We start from the raw sequence: 23,102 nt of genomic DNA, 5'->3' as shown, positions 1-23,102 counted from the left end.
CACACGCACAGATTGTTGGCCGTAAATTTTCGGCCAACGGCCGATTGTCGGCTTGTTAGTATGATGCTTCCGACTGCGACTTTTCGGCCAAACAAAATCTGGTGTGCATGCTATAAAATTTTTGTTGGCCGTCCCCAGAACGGCCGATTGTTCGTCAGTCAGTACAGATTTCGGCCGACAAAAGTCAGATGAGCAAGACTGGGCATGCTCAGAGAAGAAAAGTAGACCAGAACATGACATCACTTCTGCAGTTGGTTGTGGTTGGCCGACAAAATTTGCGTGCAGTCTAGAGCACATTTCAACCAACACTGGACAAAAGACGGCGGATCGGTCGGCCAACAATAGGTGCTTGTGTACGAGGCTTTAATGAGGCCGCTGCACAGTCTGGAGGACAAATGAAAAACTGCACTTTTGTAGAAAATATGGTAGAAATTATATTTACCCTTGTTATCTGGCAGATCTAAAGTCTGTGCTAAAGCTGAAGTTAAAAAAAAACAAGGGTTTGAATAAGGATGCATGCAGACCCAATTGTACATCCCTGCAAGCTCTGTGGTATTAAAGCTTTGTGGTCAAGTTAATGTCCTGTAAGGCTGGGTTCACACCTAATTCGGATGTGTCTGACTGCAGGGGTCCAGTGTGCTCCTGTTCTCCATTTCAGGGACGAATCAGGCCTGACTTTTTGCCTGAATTCGGACCTGAAACAGAGCCAACGATGCGCAGGAACCCTGTGCAATTCATCCTGCAACCGCCCCGGAGATGTATGAACTGGTTCCATTAAGAGATGGTCACAATCTCCTGTCATGCGAATTGGATGCAGAGAAAACCAGCATCCAATTAAGTGTGAGCCCAGCCTTGGTGTTTACATTTTTAGGTTACTTGTGTTGGTGAGGGAGGCCTGATTAGTTGGGTTGGAAAACCAGTAGCCTACAAATCCTACAAGTTGTATTTAGGGTTGGCAAGCCCATCCAACACAAGTGAATAAAAACTTGTGCATGTTGGTGATTAGTAATTATCAACCAGATACGTCTGTATGGGTGATGCAATGTACCAGATAGCTGGAAAAAATCTTATCTTTAAATCTAGGTTCTGAATAGTGTTGGCTTAAGTCAATCGACTATCACAGTGCATGGATTACCGTAAGACCCTTACTTTTTGGTGAGTCCCATTTTACTGTTTAGAAACTAGGACAGGTGCGTGCAGTTCAACCTTTGACTGCAAACCAGGAAGCTAAAAAATATTATTTTCCCTGTAAAGGTATTGCATTATCCTTGTAAATCTGCATGCATTAGAAAAATTGGTTCATTGAGATATGGCCGTTGTGTTTGTGGTTCTCTGGGATCAAATTTTAAATAATCACCTCAATAATTTTGTTCAGCTTAATGGACAAAATGTTTGTTGTGATGTTTTTCATATTGGTAGTGTAGTTGTAATATATACAGTATCACTGTGGTTAAAAAAAAAAAAAAAAATGGAATGCTCGAGGCAAAACTTAATTGGGGAACACATTTGCTATGTCAGTAGCTATTTACCTGTGTCCTTTTTGGTGTCTATGCAATGCTTGGCATTGGTAGAACTGTATTTGAATACTGTAGTCATTTTAATGTAATTAGATCCAAAATTGAACTGTCCTTGCTGCTGGGGATTTGTAAATATGCACAAGTGGTGGAAACGTATCTTTAATTCACTCACATGTGTGAATCCAACCGTAAATTGTAACCCCCCTGCACCCAGCACTCCCTCCTAATCCATTGAGGGGTGTGCATTCACCTTCACTGCCATGCGGCCTTGTGACAAAATCTTCCCAGCCGGGCATGTGCTCTGTACTCAACCCTATGGACATTTGTTTCAAAAGAGACCAGGGGGTTTTGTTAAACTTGCAAACAAGCTCCTATTTATTTATTTATTTTTTCATCTTACCTGCTCCTAACAACCGATGACGCCCGACTGACCCGTCCGGGCCGCTTGCATAGCTTTAAGTTTTTTGCCGGAAAACGTACAGAGAACAACATATAGGTGGAGAGAGACGGGAGGATGCCAGATGTACACAAAAGTGGAAACTGGAAATCTAAAATGGTCGGTCAGTACCAGGCTGTGTGTAATTTTGTTGCGGAACCCCGTTGAAAAACAATGTTCTAGAGTCATGGGCAGCAAACGGGCAATTTTTTTTATTTTATTTATTATTTATATATTTTATTTATTTATTTTTTTTCTCTGTAATTTGAGCATAGTATAATCACCTGTTAAGCTGAAAAACAAACTCAGATTGATACTTTAGGGATAGAGAAGGTGATAAATAGCTGGAAGGCATTGTGGGGATAACACAGATTTTATATATGTTAAATGTCATTTCCTTATTTTTAGATGTGACAACTTGTAACTCTCTCTGTAGGGATTTTGTGGACCTGCAATTATATGTTGTATAATACTTATTAACATCAACGTGCAGACTGAATGCGTTCCCTATATCTTACAGCTATTTTCTTTTGGTCAGCAGCTGTTTTAGTACTTATCACTGCGTCTCCCAAAGGAGGTGCTCCTAGATGGTGTTAAGTCTAAAAATAAAAGCAGTGTTAAAGAAGAATTCCATTTCCTTTGTGAACTTTCCATGAAACATAACCACCTTTGTTGAGAAAAACACCCCCAACCTCACAAATCTGTGTAAGGGTCACCACTTCTTGGCCTACTCTAGTTTACTATAAAATAGAAGAAGGGCACAAACCCAACAGGCTTCCCACTCATTACCAGTCCTCTTAAAAGAAACCTTTAGGGCTCTTTCACACGGCCGCTCCGATTTCTTCTTCCGCTGTAGCACTTTTTTTTTTTCACGGACACGGATGACACGCTCCGTACGTCCGCATATCAACCCATCCGTTTGCGGATGATATACGGACATAATGTATGTCTATGGGGATTGTGGATGTCAGCGGATGACACCGCTGACATCTGATTTTTGCATCAGTTCCGTTTTTTTAACGGAAGAAAAATAGGGTTCTGTTCCATTCCAAAAAACGGAACAGAACTGAAAGGACACAAATCTGATGTCAGCAGATGGTCATCTGCTGACATCCGCAATCCCATTGACATGCATTATGTCCGTATATCACCCACCAACGGATGAGGTGATATATACGGACATACGGAATGCCTATGTGAAAGAGCCCTAAGGCCCCTTTCACACTGTCCGCTCCGTCAGGGGACTCGTTTTTCTTAGCGGGGGCTCGATCGAGCAGGCGGATGGCAGCTCCATCTCCACTCAGTGTGCGGAGACGGGGCATTCAGGTCCCCGCTGTCCTCTATGGGGGAATCAATGAGAATGGACCGCCTGTCCATTCTCATCTGATCCCATCCGATCCGCCAGATGGATGGAAAATAGGGTTTCCATCCATCCGGATCCGATGGACAGGATCGGATTGGATGTTAGCAGACATGTCTCCGCTGACATCCTTTGCCCCATAGAGATGCATGGGGCATCCGTTCAAATCCGCCTGAAAAACTGACAGGCGGATCTGAACGGTCCGCTAGTGTGAAAGGGGCCTTAAGCATCATCACTACAGGACATACAAGTGGTCGGAAACCACAGCCTATAGCAGGGGGGGAGAAGGATTCCACACAACCAGAAGGGTTCGATATCTGCAGTGGCTCAGGCTTAAGCCTCGTACACACGCAGCGATTATCGGCCGACCGGCCGTCTTTTGTCCAGTGTTGTTGTGTTGGTTGAAATGTGCTCTAGACTGCACACAAATTTTCTCGGCCAACAACAACCAACTTCAGAAGTTAAGTCATGTGCTGGTTTACTTTCCGTGTGTTTTTTCTTCTCTGAGCATGCCCAGTCTTGTTCATCACATTTTTGTCGGCCGAAATCTGTACTGACTGACGGAAAATCGGCCGTTCTGTTGACGGCCAACAAAAATTTTATAGCATGCACACCAGATTTTGTTCGGCCGAAAAGTCGCAGTCGGTTGTCGAAAGCCTCATACTAACAAGCCGAAAATCGGCCGATCGGACGTTGGCCGAAAATTCACGGCCAACTATCGGTGCGTGTGTACAAGGCATTAGGCTACACAGCATCATGATACCTGAAAGGAAGTATAGGGCAAACCGTTTTACAAGCTGCCTTTTTAGTTTTGTGGTGTTTGGTTATTGGGTTAGAAATCTAGACTGCTTTATATTAAGACACTGTACAAAACCCTTTTCCATAATCTGCTTGGCCCTTTAGACGATACCTCCGTTGCCTTGTCCTTCAGCCAGGCCTGTGAAAGCCAAATTGCAGGTGCAGCAGACTGCCCAATCTGCCCCATATGGCCAGCTTGGTATTCATGACTTGAGACTTGACTTTGACTTGAGACATATGACTCAAAATGACTTTACTTTTTGAAGTTATTAAATATTTGCATTTTCTCAAGATGTGTTAAAGCAATATTTTGACTTGATTTGTGACTTGACCAAATAAATGACTTGACTTGACTTCTAGCAGGCACTCGACTTGACTTGCTTGCTTTTCGCCACAGTAACTTGGGACTTGGTTAAGACGTGAGACTTGCACATGTGTGACTTACTCCCATGTCTGGCCATGTCTATTATATTGTCTGGGTTGAATGAATGACTGAAAACTATGCAAGCACTACCAAATGTGAGCTTTTTTTTTCTTAGAATTTTATAGCTTTGTAATTAGATTTGTCCTCCTTCTGCCTTTATATCTTCGCTTCTGTTTGCCTTCTGTGTTTTCGCTCTGTATTTTAAAAGTGCCGTTTTATACTTTTGAACTTTCAATATTAATTATAGATTTTTTGTTTTCATTTTAATAATCAAATGGATTTTAGAAAAGTATGGTAATATTTTAAATGTGTACTTGGCCTTGAAAAAAATGCCAGCAACATATTTGGAGAGTTGGGATACAAAGAAACACTGAGATTACGCTCATATGGTGTCCAGTGTTCCCAGCAAGGTTACCACTACTGACAGCAAGTTTGTAAAATAGTCAGGGTGGATAAAAAACAATTACATTTATTTTTTTTTTTTAATTTAAATCAGATTTTTCTTTATCTTATTTTTTATCAAATGTATTTTAATTTTTTTTACTCCAAAAGTATTTTATCTATAGATAGATACACTAATAATTTTAGTTTATTCAGCTTAGGTATGAAGCCCGAGGCTGTATATTCTGCAGTGTGTACATTTTTTGATAAACTCATTAAATGAATCCAAGCTAAGATACAATGCACTGCATTGATGCATTCACACAATTTTCACACCAACCACCAGCAAGAGTCCTTACGTTTAAAAGGCACCTGTCATTTCAGATCCATCATGGCAGCGCCTGTTAGCGGACATCCACTCACCTGATGCCGCCATGTCCCTCCCCTTGTTGTGTCACTGTTGCGTTACCAGCTGTCCCATTAAAGTGAATGGGACTGTCGGTAAGTCAACAGCGGGTCAGAGGAGGAGCCGCTGCGGGACAGAGATGACTCTTTTAAAAAATGTATGATTTTTAAATCAAGCCTTTTTACTAGTGATTTAAATAATGTTTTAAATTATGATTTAAATCGACTTGAATTAAATCAAATCCACCCTAAAAATAGTAAACCTCCTATGGAGATTAGATTAGTTTACAGCAATGCTTTAAAGGAAGAATATTGTATGACGCTATTTTGTTGTACTATGCCTGCTCACTCAGAAGACATATTAGAAGCTTGAACAGAGCATAAGGCCCCTTTCACACGGACTTTCCAATCAGGTCCCCCTGTCAGTTTTTTAGGTGGACCTGATCGGAGGCTCCATGCACCCCTATGGGGCAGGGGATGTCAGCAGTGACATGTCCACTGGCGCCTGCTGCTCTCTCTGACGGAACCTATTTTCCATCCGTCTGTAGGATCGGATGAAAAGGGACAGGCGGTCTGTTTTCCATCGGATTTCCCCAACACCCATTGAAGATAGCAGGGAACTTATAGGTCTATTTCCGCACACAGAGCGGTGACGGACCTGTCATCTGCCTGGCGGTTCGAATCCCCGCTGAGCAAAACTGAGTTCACCACGCGAAAAGCCCGTGTGAAAGGACCCGAACGCTACTACAGCACAACTATAGGTGCTATAGAAGTCTCCCCACGGACACAATACAAAGGCACAGCAGAAAGGATTCTCTCATTGACCTTAAAAGTGTGGATTGGGTAATTAAATCCCCCCCCCCCTTTTTTTTTTTTTTTTTTTTTTTTTTTTTTTTTTTATCCAAAAGGTTAAACCGAGAGAATCTTTCATAGGCTGCTGTAGAGCTCTCAACGTTTTTTTAACTGGGAGTCCGACATGAAGCTATATGAAGGGTCCCCGTTATAAGCTTAAAGTAGTGCTATAGGCAAAACTTTTTTTTTTTTTTTTTTTTTCTTTTTTTTTTCCAATTTTGGATAGAGCTAGGGAGGGTTATAACTCCTGCCAGATTTTTATTTTTTCGCCATCTATGTCCCATTGCGGAGAGTTCCCTTCACTTTCTTTCACTTTCTGTCCCATAGCCAAACAGGAGCTAGTGTCCCCCATTGAAAGATTCCCCTCTTTCACTTTGACAACCCAAAATGTGGGATTTCCTTTTACTTTCAATGATAATTGTAAACGGGACAAATGGGAAGGGTGGTATCTCTTTAACAAGGGAACAGACCGTAATAAAAACTGACAGGTGTTCTAATCCCTCTCCACGCTATCCAAAACTTATAAAAAAGATTTGCCTTTAGTTCCACTTTAAAGCTGAAATCCAGCCTTCTTGTATATACAGTATATACCACACTTGTAGCAAGACATCTCCATCTTTGACACCTCGTTCACATTACATGGGGCTTCGAAATCATGCGACTTCAACTAAAATTGTGCAATTTCAAAGCCGCATCTCAGTGCGACTTTGAAGACACCTGTGTGGCTTCATGCATAGATGCCTATGCAAGTCGCACCTGAAATCTGGATGACCAAATAAACCGCGCTAATGTGTAGACAAGGTAAACCGTTCTAAATAAGCAGCAACCTTCGTGTGAGATATACACACACTTCAAATCTTATAACATATGTTAAGCTGCGCTAGTAATAATGAATGTCCATATATGATCGATTGTTGCTAGAATTCACAAGTCTATGAAAAAAAGTCTTCGATAGGAAAAATACTGCGATCCGTCACCTTGAAAAGTGAACTTAAGAAACACCGCCACCACCAAAGGCAAAAATGCTCACTTACCAACTCTTATTGACCTCGTATTATAGGAGGTCAATAAAACTGTTGGCCGAATACCAATATAGGGCCTTTTGTACCACACAGAGTTCTCCTCCGACTTCACACAACAATCTCTGTAGCAGTAACGTCATAGGGGTATCCCATAACACAAAAGGCTCCACATAGTTTAAAATCATTAACACTTTATTGGTTATATCAATAAAGGTTGCACCTACATGGTAATCAATGTCAAACTGGCTTAAACAAAAGCCCAGGCCGGCACATGTAAAACAGCCCGTCCTTCCGGGATTGCAGTGACGTCAGCAAGTCGCTCCACCATATGCGTTTTGACAAACATTGACGTCTTCCAAGATGACCTTGTGGCGCCTGTGTTTTTAAAGCAAATTTGACATTTATACCATGTATGTACAATCTTCAATGGTATAGCATGTGAATTATTAATACTTGTGATATAATCAGATGTTTTTTTAACATGCATAATATCCTCCAACAGCAGTTTCATTCATGCCTGCAAGCCGTCAGTCTACACTCCTGGGAGCTGGTTCTGCCTAGCCGCCGGGTCCCGTCACTGTCCTTGCCTCTCCCCTACGCGTATATCTACACAGGGTCACGTGTCTTCATCAGGGGATAATCTATTGGGGATAGAATATCTCCCTGATGACGTGTCTTCATCAGGGGGATAATCTATTGAAGACACGTGACCTTGTGTCGAAATGGGTAGGGGAGGGGCAAGTACAGTGACTGCACTCGGCAGAACCAGCTCCCAGGTGTGTAGACTTACGGCTTGCAGGCACGAACGAAACTGCTGTTGGAGGATATTTTATGGTTAGACTGGTGTGCTGGAAGCACCGGCAAAATGGGAGTACCCATGATATTGTTTTTAATAAAGATAGCCTTTTAATAGTAGAAGAACTATTGAATTCTTTCTTTGTATGTGGCATTGCAATGGTACTGTGGAGGAGTGGAGTGAGGAGACAAGCCGTTTGTATTGGGGCTAACTGGATGCTCATTCCCAGGCCGGGGAGAGGCAAAAAGGTGTTATTAGACCGAGCTTAGGTGCGAGGTCACATCATTTTGAGGTGAGAACCCAGCAATAAGGTGGGGAGCTCTCATCGTGGTGACACATGGATGTGTTCATTTAACTGCACGAAAGGAGAAGGAAGAGTGAGCACCCTATACAACACGGATGTTGGTGGAGGGAAGGATCATCACAATATATTTACATAAAATTTGCATAGTTGTGGACTTTGTTTTTAAAGAAGCATCTGATTATATCCCAAGTATTAATAATTCACATGCTATCTATAGTATAGCACACACTTGTCATAACTGAGGTTTTAGCAGTTGTTCATGAATTTTTGATTATTTATTATTATTATTATATTATTAATAATATATAATGATTATTATAATTTTTATTTAGTGCAGCACTAAGGTTTGTTTTATCATTCACCTCCTATAATATGAGGTCAATAAGAGTTGTTAAGCGAGCATTTTTGCCTTTGGTGGGGCGGTGTGATTTATGTTCACTTTTCAAGGTGACAGCGGTGATTTTTCCTATCAAGGACTTTTTTTTTTTTTTTTTCATGACTTGTGACTTCTGCTTTTTTTTCATGACTTGTGACTTCTGCTAACAATCAATTTTATATATGGACACTCATTATTACTAGCACAGCTTAACATATGTTATAAGATTTGAATTGTGTATATCTCACATAAAAATTACTGCGTATATAGAATTGTTTACTTTGTCTACACATTAGCGCGGTTTATTATATAATTTCTGTTTGTTATTCACTGTATGTGACCAGTTCTCTGTGGGCTTGGTTAAATTATTCACTAAACATGGAAACGGGAATATGTTAAGTTTCCATAATTCTTCAATTGCAAATTGAATATTTTACCCAGGGAGTTTAGAGGCAGTCATTGGTGGTAAAGAAAAAAAACATACTTCAGCCATTTATAATATGGAAGTAGAGTTTATCATTGAAAAAAATGTTTTTATGTCATGGTGCCCAGTGCTGCTTACTTTCTTTGCATCTTGACATGTTGATAACTAGGTGAAATGAATTGTAACACTAGGATTTATAATCTTATCTATGCTGGAACTTTTTTTTTTTTTTTTAAATAAACAACTTTTAGGTATTCTGGTACAATATAGGTTAAAAAAAAACTGATTTGAAAAAGATTTGGATGAATATTTTTACTGTGGCACCATTTTTTTTTTTTTTTTTTATCTCCTATTAATTTTGTTTCTAATCTTCTTTTACAGGGAAGTAAAGGACACTATAGATACCACTGGCAGAGTCACAATGTCAAGCACAGTGGGGTGGATGATATGGTCCTCCTTTCCAAAATCACAGAAGACTCTATCGTGGAGAACCTAAAAAAGCGCTACATGGATGATTTTATCTTTGTATCCTTTCAAATCTGTATATTCACAGGACTTTGAAGTACGATATGTATGATTAAGTCTTAGATGACTATATCACAAGATGATGCATCAAGTAGCGTTGTTCACTCAACAATTCAAATGACAATCCACCTGTCTCCTTACTTTTTTTAATGAACATCTTTATGTGGTGATTTACTAAAACTGGAGAGCGCCAACATCTGGTGCAGCTGTGCATGGTAGCCAATTGGCTTCTAACTGCAGCTTGTTGAATCAAGCTTTGACAAAAATAACTGGATGCTGATTGGTTTGTATGCAGAGCTGCACCAAATTTTGCATTATCCAGTTTTAGTAAATCCACTCCCTATGCATCCCCTATAATTTCAGATGAATCAAGACCATATAGCAAATTTTGGCGACCTAGGTATGTGTATAGTTGCAAAATAGGTTGTTGTAGTATGGGAGTATTTTAAGTTGATATAAAAATATATTTCATTACAAATGAGAGTAAAAACTGGTCTGCACAACACTCAGCAGAATCTAATATTGGAACAGTTTCCTTTCACATCAAAGCCACCCTTTCATTTTTGTCTCTACTAGGTTTGAAAAGAATAGCTTAGTGTAGCTTTTTGTGAATGGAAATACTTTTCTCCGTTCTGTATCCTGTGTTCGATATGCACAGAGAAATTTGCCTTCAGCTAACATTTAATGTATGTAATCCCTCTGAACTTATTTAGAGGCATTTAAATTTGGTATAAGAAGTCTTGCTCTTTATTTTTTTTATTTTTGCTAAAAGTTGTATTGCAGACGTCTTAGTGCTGCATTACCAGATTCATCCCCCCACCCCCCCCCCAAAAAAAAGACATTGGACAATGCCATGAAAGGGGGACCTCATACAGCATCAGATAATGAATGAAAAACCCCCCAGCTAAAAGGGATAATATAGCGCTTGCCTGTATGATGCTAATAAGGATACAATACCAATCAAAAAGCTAAAAGCATAAATAACTAAAATATATGCCCTTAAAATGCGCAGTAAGACAGTATAAATGAATAAATAACAAAATAAGTAAATAGGTGAAATAATAGTGCCAAATAAATCCAAAATAGTTCATAAGTGACTGTGTGAAACATAGTCCAAAGAAAGTGGCAGGAAAAAGTGCCAGTGCTTGGTGCTGGATCCTCCAATATTCCAAGAAATCCAATCACAAAGGTGACTTTCAAAAGAGATAAGATGTAAACTCACCAGATATGGTGGGTCTCAAATGTCATACGACAAAGAGACCAGTAGTGCTTTATTACCATCCAGGTCAGGGAAATGATAACTGCTGGGCTCTGGTCCCCCTAGACCGGGATTCTCTACAGTAAATGGATCGGGTCCCCGAGGTCCTCCAATTCGGATTAGGGAGAAGAAAAAAGAGGCTCCGGATGGTGCAGTACCATTAAAAATATTTTTTATTGAGGTATAAAAGGCAAAACATGGATAAACTGCTAGCTGTCCACCGGTATCTGTCTGTAGCGTGGAGAGCAGTTTGCGTTCCAGGCTCGACTTCCGGGTTGACGGCGTGCGTTCCACCTGACGCGCGTTTCGTCAGAGCGTATGACGTCTTCAGAGGTGGGGACTTATATGCAGTAAGACACCGCATATAAGTCCCCACACGAGCGTACGTCTCCACCTCTGAAGACGTCATACGCTCTGACGAAACGCGTGTCAGGTGGAACGCACACTATCAACCCGGATGTCGAGCCTGGAACGCAAACCGATATTTAGAACCGCTCACTTCCTGCCCAGGACTACATGTCCCATGAGGCATTGCTCCTTTCACATTCACAAGTTCTCAGGCACTTACTGGCCTGTATGGATAGTGTACCGAGCTGTATGTGTATTGCAATGTATTTCCTGATATGTAAACAAATAATGCATTCTTTATACAGGCCAACTAATCGGCTGACCAACGAATCGATTATGAAAATAGTTGTTTCGGCCCTACAACTAACACAAGGGAACATTCAGTGTGCCTTTGGCAATCAACAACTGTTTGTATACGAGGCTTAGATTCCTGAGCATGCCGGTGGGCTCCATGTGCTAATTGCTGACATTTTTGTTTTCTGTATTTTATATGCAACCAATGATGTCATATATATGAAGTAAATACTAGTGGAATAGACTTCTGCTTTGGATCCAATTCAATTTTTCAGATCCCAAGGCCCTAGATATCCTATTTCTACCCCTTCTATATGTGTTATGCATCTCTCGCGGCAATAGAGAAATGGAAGTCTCTACAGCTATGTTGAATTTATTATTAATTTCAGTCAATAATGGTCTAACTAAACTGTGAATCATGCATTTTTACCCAAATAACTACTTTAAAATGCAGACTTTGCTCACCCCTCTGTGTATTCCATGTTGCAATAATTGTGTCTTCTGGCATATGATCTGGCCCTGCCCTAATATTTGTCGGTTGTGGATTAGCCCCCGTTCACACTGACAGGTCGCCGTAGGTCGCCTGCCATACAGAAGCTATGGACCCGTTCTAATAGGAGCGACACAAGTCGCTCCGACTTAGAAAAAGGGTCCGGAGCTTCTTTGGGGCGACCCGGAGCGACCTGCATAGACTTCAATGTTATGAAGTTCGTGCCGGCCGCTCCGAGGTCGCGGTGCGAGCAGCGCGCCGCGACCTGTGAGGTCGCCCGGCGAAGTAGCGTCTCCCCAGTGTGAACCGGGGCCTGAAGGTTTTATTTGATTTTATTATTTTTTTTTTTCCTTAAGTTGGCTCGGTGAGTGTCCTGGTAATACCAGATTGTGTTGTCTTGGTGTAATTTAAGTAGTTTTGTACTACGTAGTGTATATATCTATCCCCTGAGAGAGGGCCATTTCTTGGCCAGAACTTCCATTGTATTAAACCCAAAACCTCCCACTGTCAGTCTTTGAATAATAATAGCGAATCGGGCTCTACCTTTTAAACAGATGGTGTACTAATGGGTATCTGGATAAATTCTGTAAAGGGTAAAGATTTATGAATTTTTCAAACCATAGTTGGAGATGCGGAACCTAAAATTATGTCTAAAGTTCAAACGGTTTTCATTAGCTTGTGTTGGAAATGGTTAAAACCTGTTAGGTTTTCATTTGTGTCCCATTCTAGAAATTTCAAAGGAAGTGATAGAAAATACTTCAAAATTTAGGTAAATCTCCTTTTTAGACAGTTACCAGTACAATGTTCCGATTGGAAGATTTCTCCTCAATTAGGTTTTGTTCACAACAAGTTGTTTATGTAATGTGCATACCATGTCCCTTGGTGCATGATGATATTCACTGTGAGTGGCTCCGCAACATATAGTAGCACACTGCTACAGAGGCTTCTGGAGTGGTTTTTATTTTATTTTTTTTTAAATTATCATACCTTTTTAAGCAGTTTATTCATATGAATGAGCTGCCTTTAAAACAATAAATGCTAACATGCAACTTCAGCGTGCGTTCGTTAATTGCACCGTCCGCAACAGACCTGACAGGTGTGAATGGACCCTTACAGTTCTGGGGACAACTCAAAATTTTGGATTGTCGCCCACTTTCAGTCCCAATGACCATGGCTACTGGGATAGAGAAACTGAATCTCCCTAACAGGGACACATATAATTTTATCAATTGGAAACTGTATTAATTGTTGCTCCAATGCATAATGGTCGTAGTATGTCCTTTAGACTCTCCTTTTTGGTCCGGTCATGTATATTTTGATGTATCACTAAAGTTTGAAGAATTATGACTAGATCATAGGACATGTAGGAGTAGATTGGTTGAGTAGATTTACAGTTGAAAACAAGAACATTTTCTCTGGTTTTATATTCTTGGTGTCCCCCCGGGGCCTTGAATGAACTGATTGTTATGTGGGAAGTCATGAATGAGTGTAAATCTGTGCCACTGTAAGCCAGGATTGTTTGACACGCACTCCAATGGTCCTGTTGGTTATCTACAAACACTTCCATCTATGAAAGATGTTCTAGTAAAAATTCCTGAGGCCACCGATCTCTGAACTTGTGCCAAAAACACGCAATCTGATCCGAATGAAGGTCTGTAGGGGCTTCTTGCGTGCGTGCATGCATGTATGTATGTATGTATATGTGTGTGTTATATATATATATGTGTGTATATATATATATAATATATATATATATATTGTGTGTGTGTGTGTGTGTGTGTATATATATTATGTGTATGTGTGTGTGTGTGTGTGTGTGTGTATGTGTGTATATATATATATAATATAAACAGCATGCATTTTTATCAGTTTTTATATATTAAGTGAAATAATATTTATAGAATAAATATGAAAAATTTTATTTCACATCTTGGGTTGATTTTTCTAACAGAGAATTAGATTGTAATTGGTGATTTTATCTCCCTATCAATTTTCCCCTTTTAGCTGAAATGCTGATGAATCTTGATTGCTGGCTAGACAGTGGCAAATCGGTCTAACAAATGTCACTGTTGGTGATCCCATAGAAAATCATTTTAATTTTCTTAGTAACAATAAGGGGGGGGGGGGGTGGTTCTTAAGAAAATCACCCATGTGTCATCAGCCTTAAATGTATGTTCTTTTGTCTGTAAGTTATTTGTTCATAATTCCTTAGGGGAAGCAGAGTTTTGGCATTGTGATTGAGTTAAACACTGCAAATAGTCTGAAATGGGAATGCTGATGGTATAGTTGCAGTTCTTTTTATTGAACACTAATGGCGCTTTTCCACTGCATAGAACCGTACCGGCTGGGCATGCTTTTGTGCTTTTCCACTGCGGTACCACATGGTATAGGGTCGGAACGGTTCGGTACGGTACGGTATAGGTTTGCTTTTCCACTGCATGGAACCGAACGGTACGGTACGGCTCTGAAAAAACAGTACCTACTCGATTGTGGTTCCAACAGGTACCAAACTGGTACCATATCCCACAATCCTTTGCATGCAGTCACTACTAGCCACTGATTGGTCAGAGAATCCCACCCACCCCGTTGTTATCCCACCCACTTAACTTTAGTACTACTTTAGTGGAAAAGCAAACCTATACCGTACCGAACCGTTCCAACACCGTACCATGCGGTACCGCAGTGGAAAAGCAAACCGGGCCAAGCAGGGCCGAGTAGAGCCTAGCCGGTACTTGCAGTGGAAAAGTGCCAATAATATAATAATAAAGTACAAATCCAGAAAAACTGCTAAATGCACAATTGGAATTGCGTATATGGAGAGCTTTTTACCCAGCCAAGGATTTGTAGTGTTGCCAGTCTTGTGATCTAGCCACCCCTGCCAGACAATCATGTTCTGGACTTTTCTGCAGAATACATGGCAATTGAGCAGTTCAGAATTGTCAAGGATCTGCCCCTGCCTTTAACCGCTTGCCTACTGGGCACTATTACTATTATTTCATAGCCCTAAACACGTGTGAATGAGGCCTAAAGTGCATTTGCTGCCCAGATATACAGTAATTCTAACAATTTTATATTGAAAAGTTGGAGCAGTATTAATAAGAATACTGTCGGTGGGTGTAATGACCCACATCAACCAATCAGAGAATCTCAAATAGGATTTATTGCGGGGGATTGGTGCATATCTATCAATCCTCCTGGTATCGTCAGTTTGTTCTTGTTAATCCAAAGTTTGCAGAGGATTTGGATCAGTGCTTATGTTTGGATGTCGGTTTCCTTTTTTGACTTTTGATATAACTGCCAGATTTAGATCTCCACTTTGTTTATGAGGTCAGTGGGTGGAAACCTAATTTCAGAGGGCTTAAAATATAACACTGCTACTATACAAGAAAATAAAGCCTCTAATTACCGGTGAACCTGGAGCAACAAAATGAAATGACTGCATCTACTGGAAGGCCGAGCTTGAGATGTTCTCGTGCAAAGGGAATGCATAGATTTTGAATAATCCTGTTCTGCTTTTCATCTCTTCAAGCCTATATGAAAATGCTAAATGCAAGAACTCTTTAACGACCAATCGGCAGTCAATTCAATTGTGCAAACAGTAACATATAAAAGCTGATTGGTAGATTTTATTAGTGTATAGCCAGTTAAGTTATATGAATGATGTTTTGCATTATAGATCCTTAACTCTTCTTAGACATATATTGGTCCAGTGCTGATCTCTGTGAATCCATTCAAGCAAATGCCCTACTTCGGAGAAAAGGAGATTGAAATGTACCAAGGAGCTGTAAGTATCTATTTTTTAAAGTATTTATTTTTTATGAAGTTGAACTCCAAGCACAAAAACCTGTGATTTTATATTTCCCTATGATGACAAAGGTTATAAATCCACATTATGGGCACAAAATGCCTTTGTAAACCCAGATATACGCTTGTAAAGGTTGTGGTAACATAATCACTGTATTGCACATAGTGGGGTTGAGTTACTAAAGGCAAATGGACTGTGCACTTTGCAAAGTGCAGCTGCTCCAGAGCTTTGTAAATGAGCAGAAGCTCTACTGACCTCCATCATCCAATCATGTGCAAGCAAAAATGCAGTTTTTTTTTTTTTTCATTGCACATGATTGGGTACTCCCTTTTGCAAAGTGAAGCTTTACCTCATTTACTAAGCTCTGGAGCAACTGCACTTTGCAAAGTGCACAGTCTATTAGCCTTTAGTAAATCAACCCCAGTGTGTGCAAAGAACAAAGCTGTGGGAAGGACACAGGACAACACCCCACTGCAGAAAAATACAGAGGTGGCAAAAAGAAGGCCACTTGCTCTGCACAAGGGGAGTAACTATTTTGTATTAGGCCCAAATCTGGAAAACCTAAATGATCCCTTGCACTGGGGCTGCGCCCTCTTATCAAGGGTTAGCTGCTTGTTTAGAGTAGGAGAGAGGTTTTGCACTTTCTTACCTCATCCTCCGCTCCACCAGCAGATGGCACTCCCTCTTGCTCTGGTGGTGGACTGTCCCTTGACAATGGTCATCAGATCCAATGCAAGGCTATGGACCCTACTCTGGCCTTGATAATGTCAGAACTTTGGACCAGTGGAGCATGGGGGAGCAGACGCTGAAGAAAACGGTCAAGCGGTGTGAAAGATCCTATAAGTAGATCATCTTTTCTGTGTTCCCCCCCAGACCTAAAAAAGCAGTTAAAGTAATTTATTGTAAACCTTCAACTTGTAATGCAACACATTCAGTTTAAAATAGAAATGAAAGGCAAAACCTTTTATGTATAGATAAAAATGTTTATTTTTGTTTCCCCCCTTTTTTATAAGTGATCACATTCCCTCTTTTCTCAGCTGCATAAGAGCTGGTGGAGGAGAAACAGCAGTACACTGATTTTCCCAGTGAAAGGCTGTGCAGGGGGGTGTGTCAGGACAAATCTGATCATTGGAGTGTACACGGAGTTCCCAGCATAGCAGGAGAACTGACCATGCTGTGCTCTCCTGCTTAGTGTAGTCAGTTTTTAATAGGAAAGCAGAGGGACTGGTAGGAACACCAGGGATTTCACATAAAGGAAGCAATACAAAGAGAATGGGATACTTTTTCATACAAGCACATGGTACAGCAGGCACATATCTGGAATATGTAATGTTGGGTTTACATATTCTTTAACCCATGCAGCATTGGTGCAGCCCTACTGCAAGCGATAGTTGTGTTTTTTTTTTTTTTTGTTTTTTTTTTTTTTTTTAAGGTTTCTTAGAGTTAGGCTCCATGTACACGGGACGTTGTTAAAAGTCCCTTTGAATGCTGGAATTTTTAGGACGTTTGAAACGTCCGTTCGGTCGCGTTTGTACCCGCGTTTAGCAGCGTTTGCGGGCGTTTGCGTTTAGAAACGTTCCTAGAGGTCAAAAAAATTATTCCCCTTTAAAATGGAAAAACGCGAACGCTAAACGCGGGTCATCGCGTTCGGACGCGTTCAGACGCGTTCGGACGCGTTTGTAACGCCGGGAAACACACGTTCGAACGCAAATAATTGCGTTCTAAAAACAGTCCCTGAACGCAACTGCCTGCAAATGACTGTAAACGACCTGGTGTACATGGACAGATAAGATAAAATGTAGATGGGTTCAGGGGCTTCTAAAAAAACGCCCAACTGCTCCTAAACGGCCATTTCCAGCTTCCCGTGTACATGGAGCCTTAGGTCTTAACCACTTAAGCCCCGGAACATTTTACTCCCTTCCTGACCAGGGGGTATTTTGCGATTCGGCACTGCGTGACTTTAACGGACAATTGCGCGGTCGTGCGACGCTGTACCTAAACGAATTTGACGTCCTTTTTTTCCCACAAACAGAGCTTTCTTTTGGTGGTATTTGATCACCTGTGCGATTTTTAACTTTTTGCGCTATAAACAAAAAAAGAGCGTCAATTTTGCAAAAATAACAATATTTTTCACATTTTTTTATATGAAATTCCCCCAAAAAAATGTAAAAATCAAAATTTTTTAACATTTTCGGCCAATTTGTTTTATGCTACATATGTTTGGTAAAAAAAAATCTCAAAAAGCGTATTTTGATTGGTTTGCGCAAAAGTTATCGCGTTTACTAACAAAGGGAAAGATTTTTGTCATTTTTGTTGTGGTTTTTTTTTTTTTTTAACGCGTAATGGATGCGATCTGCGTTTTTTTTTTTTTTTTGCGGTACTGCGACATTGGGGCGGACAGATCGGACCCTTGACTGACATTTTTGACACTTTTGGGGTTACCAGTGACATTACTGCAGTAATCAGTGCTATACATATGCACTGTTACTGTAAAAATACACTGGTAGTGAAGGGGTTAACTTTATTTGAGAGGGAGGGGCTGTGTGTGTCCCTAGGGGCGTGATTCTAACTGTGATTGGCTGTGGGTTGAGCTGGAGAAACAGTGATCAACGTTCCTACATAGTAGAACCGTGTGATCAGTTTCTACATAGGGGAGAATCACAGGCGGCTTGTTTAGACTAGCCGCCTGACTTTCTCCCTCTGCAGCGACGATCGCAGAGTGACCGGCGGACATCGGGGAGGGGGGGGTCCGTGACCGCGCGCTCGCTCCCCAGAGCCTCACAGGCTAGTGACGTTTATATACGTCACTTTGCCTGTGAGGGGCTGACCGCCGCAGTATATCTACTTGTGGCGGTCGGCAAGTGGTTAATTCATGAGTCCAATATGAAATGTAAGCATTCTAACTAAACTGGGATCCTCCATGTATTCTAATTAAATCCACACTGATTAGAACAGTTCTAGTACTGTAGAGCTTTTGTAAAAAGCTATTTGTAATGAATGGCACCACAGCTCTGCTGTAATGTATTACTGTGTGTTACCGCAAATTACACAATTGTCAATATGGCCTAAATTATTTTTAAATGCATACAGAACTGGGTCTGATTGTGTTTTCTTCATCATCAGTCTAGCGTTCAGTTTTAAAACTATGACAAAAGAAAACCTTTATTATATGGCAGCTGATAAATTCTTGGCTGTGATGGCTGCATTTTGTTTTCTTTTTAAGACTTTTTTTTTTTCTTCTGTTTTTTATTTGGTGATCTAGCCAGTAAGTCTGTTTCCCAAAAGAGCAAACTCTTTAGCAGAACATATCAGTTACAGAGATGAGACAAACCATTTAACACTAGCAGGGGGGGCCTACAATGTTCAGCTTTTATTTATGTAAAACCTTACAGGAAATGTTTTTTTTTTTTTTTTTTTTTTTTTTTTCCTTTTTGGGATAAAGTATTAGCTGGAGTTTGTTTTTAATTATTATTTTTATTTTTGCAGTGTATTAAAATCTGCTAGTACAGCCAACACTCCCCTTCCCCCAGACTGACAATGCTGCTGTCCAAGGTGCCCCCTATTCTCCTTCATCCAAAGTGAAGGCCTTCTAATGCAGGAGGTGTTACTGGCCAGATCACCGGGGGGGTGGGGGGGGGGAAGGGGGAAGCCTAAAAAAAAAACGAATGCAGCCACCAAATCTAATAATTGGCAAGCTGCAATATTGGTTTTGGCTTTAAGGCTCCATTCAAACTAGAGCGACTTGTCAGGCGACTTGTCACCCTGACAAGTCGCGGTCCATTGACTGCTACAGGACCCGTTCTAATAGGAGCGACACAAGTCGCTCCGACTTAGAAAAAGGGTCCTGTACTACTTCGGGGCGACTTGCATAGACATTCGTTATATGAAATCCGTGCAAGTCGCGCCGAAGTCGCAGTGCGCAGGACTTCACAAGTCGCCCCCGAAGTAGTACAGAGTCTTGCCGCTGCAGTGTGAATGGGCTCTTATACTGTTTTAAAGTGATTGTAAAGTCTGTTTGTTTGTTTTTTTGGGGGGTAAATAACAAACATGTTATACTTACCTGCTCTATGCAGTTGGTTTTGCACAGCGTGCCCTGGGTCCTCCTCCCACTTGTGTGCTCCTGGCTCCTCCCTTCTGTTAAGTGCCCCCACAACAGCTTGCTATGGGGGCACCTGAGCCGAGTTACAGCTTCCTGTGTCCATTCAGACACAGAGCCGTGACCCAGCCCCGCCCCCTCTCTCTTCTGATTAGCTGACTAACTTTGACAGCAGCTGGAGCAATCGTGCCACGCTGCCATCTCAGCCAATGAGGGGAGTCCAGAGAAACTCCTGCAACAGCACTGGATAGAGATGGGCCCAGGTAAGTATTAGGGGGTGCTGGGAAGGCTGCTGCACACAGGAGGGGTGTTTTTTTTTTTTTTTTTTTTATCTTAATGCATTCTATGCATTAAGAAAAAAAAAAAAAAAAAACCTTCTGCCTTTACAATCCCTTTAATGTACAGAGACTGGATTATATATATTTTTTTAAAACCTTGCTAGATTATTTCATTAAAACAATAACCTATGCATGTCTGTAAGAATCAAGTTTATGATGTTCTTCTTTGCTATCAAACAAAGAGGAAATCAGTAAAGGGATAAAACAAGAAGTTCCAGAAAAAAAAGATGAATCAAACTGTCTGAACAATGAGTCCTATGAAATCCAGCTGGACACTTCCTTTCTTGCTCAGAATAGAAAAGTTAAGCCACGCTTTGGTTTGAAGTTGTGGTCATATGAGCATTAGCAAGTCCTGTGCAATGGAGGTTCTCTTTTATATGCATCATACAATGCTGTGTGTCACCAGGCACGAGAACTGTGTGTATACGTGAGTGTAGATAGCGGTCTGTTTGTCTTCCTCTGTTCCTTCTCTGGTTCTAAATAGTAATAATCTACTTACTTTCATGTAGGTTCAGGGTTCTATCCAAATTAACCACTTCCTGACTTCCCCATAGCAGATTTACTGCTACAGGGCGGCCACGCTGCGCAGAATCGCCTAATATATATGTATGTATGTGATTCTGCACTTCCAGGTTTTGGGCACGAATGCGGGGTGCCGGCAGCTCACTCACGCTGTGATTTTACACAGCGGGACCTGCAGATCTGATGTCCACCGCCACCCGCTGATCGTTTGGTGCACTGACAGAATGCCAATCTCCCTATGTACACAAGGCAGATTGCCATTCTGTCAGTACAGAACACCTGGATCCTGTGTTCCTGTAAAGCAAAAACACCGATCCATATCTTCCACTAGTAAAAGCACCTCCCCACAGTGAGAAATCACAGGCTAGGCACAGAGTTAACCTTTTGATCTCCCTTGATGATAACCACTTCCCTTATTTGATTGACCAGAAGGATGCAATCAGTGGTGGGATTCAAAAATTTTAGTAACCAGTTCCGACTTTCAACCATGGTTTAATATTTTTTTCTTTAATGTCAAACAAAAAAACGATCGCGGGTGTCAGGCGGCCATCGGCGCCAGCTTCCCCGCTGACGAGCGGGGGCGGGAGCGTGCCTCTGGCGGGGCACGCTCGCCCTCTATGTCCTCCCAAGCGAGCGCCGTACGGCGGTTCGCCTGGGAGAGCCGACCTGCCGCAGTATATACACGGCGGCTGGTCGGCAAGTGGTTAAGGGTCAAAGAGGCCTAGGTATTTAAAAAAGGATGCCGCTTTGTAAAACATTTACCTTAATTCGTATACCTTGTGTGTTACACTTTCCAGGTTTTAGGAACAAATCCTCCTGAAGAGCGAATACATTAGCAGCGCTATTAATGTGTTCGCTCTTTAGAAGGATTTGTTCCTGACACCAGGGAAGTGTGTGTAATGTAACGCACATGGAGTCTCTGTTGCCTATCTATCTTTTATTACGGTCAGACAGTTAGTGACTCAGTCATATCTGTGTAGGCTGAAGAGTGAAGAACATTGGGCCCCTCCAGAATCCTCAGTGTTTCCACAGTGGAAGTAGTAGTCCTCCTCACGCGCTGCACGCTGCGCACCTGCAGGCAGCCTGCAGACAGTGGCACAGTGCTAACCGCGCTGAAACTGGGTGGGTGGAGGCGGAGCCAAATTGCAGTAGGCGGGGCGGTGGCGCGGAGGAGAAAGGAGTGCCCGTGACGTCACTGGTTGCTAGACGCCAAGCGGCTCTAGCAACCAGCTCTGTGTGTATGTGCTCCGGCCCGCCCCCCGTAGCAGAGAGAGCACCGCGGAGATAGGAGAGAGCCTGCAGTCAGATGACTCAGATTGGATGTGGAAGATGATAGTCAGTGGTTCGCCGAACTCGAAAATGTTTACTAACCGGTTCTGTGGAACCGGTGCAAACCGGCTGAATCCCACCACTGGATGCAATGACTCCCTCTGCTGCCTCCATGTTCAGTGAGGAGAGAGAGAGAGCAGGGCTGCTGCTTTTGGGCACAGCCCTGGATTAAGATCGAGCTCAGGTAAGAATTTAGGGAAGGGGCTAGAGGGAAACAGATCATGGAAGGTTTTTTACCTTAAAGTAAAGGCAAACCTTCTTATTTTCTTTTTCTTTTTTTTTCTTTTTTTTTTAGCTTTGGATGGAGTGGAGATTTGCCCTCTCTTTGTCCCTTTTACCATTATCACTGAAAGCAAAAAGAAAATCACAAATTTTGGGTGGTCCCCAAAAAAATAAGAGGGGAAATCCTTAAATGGGGACATTAGTTCTGGTGACCGGGGGGTCCTCATGATATTCCCTTAATTTGCAGGGATTGCCTCTGACTGATCTCCTTTTGTTCTATCCAAAATGAAGTTTTGCCAATGGTTCTACTTTAATGCAGAGAAGGCATTAAATTGGAATAGGCCCTTTTCTGGCACTTGTACCTACAGGTAATCCTATAATAAAACTTACCTGTAGGTACAGTGAATATCTCCTAAACCTGCACGGTTTAGGAGATATTCACACTAAATGCAGTCGGTTTTCTACGTTTTTTTTTTTTATATGTATTTTTTATTTTTTTTATCAGATAGTTTTTGTAGAAAAAATAAACTGTAAAACAAGATGAAAACAAGAGACACCTAGTGAACAAGGGGTCAGCTAACCGGTATCCACTGGGCCTTGGAGCCAGTTATATTTATACAAAGATATGGTCTTCAAAATAAACGACTATCGTGAATACAACTATGACATAGAAAGTCCAAGCTTTAAGACCTTGTAATCAGAAACAGTAGGCAGCACATTTCTTTCAACAGCCTTCCCAGCCTATGCAATGTGTCTCCTGTACTTGACCTACCGCACTAT

At 41.5% G+C, this 23,102-nt stretch overlaps 1 protein-coding gene across 1 annotated transcript in view; it reads left to right on the top strand.

Moving 5' to 3' along the window:
- MYO1E (myosin IE) overlaps positions 1–23,102 on the top strand; it is a 276,218-nt gene that overhangs the window by 97,247 nt on the left and 155,869 nt on the right. The window contains exons 2-3 of the mRNA XM_082253069.1: positions 9,477–9,620; positions 15,705–15,794. Of these exons, the coding sequence (XP_082109195.1) occupies positions 9,477–9,620; positions 15,705–15,794 (234 nt within the window). The remainder of the gene's footprint in view (positions 1–9,476; positions 9,621–15,704; positions 15,795–23,102) is intronic.

This window comes from Pelophylax lessonae (genome assembly GCF_965119305.1).
Source record: "Pelophylax lessonae genome assembly, chromosome: 4".
NCBI lineage: Eukaryota > Metazoa > Chordata > Amphibia > Anura > Ranidae > Pelophylax > Pelophylax lessonae.
The sequence above is the reverse complement of the archived record's forward strand: the minus strand, read 5'-3'. Positions and strand labels throughout refer to the sequence as shown.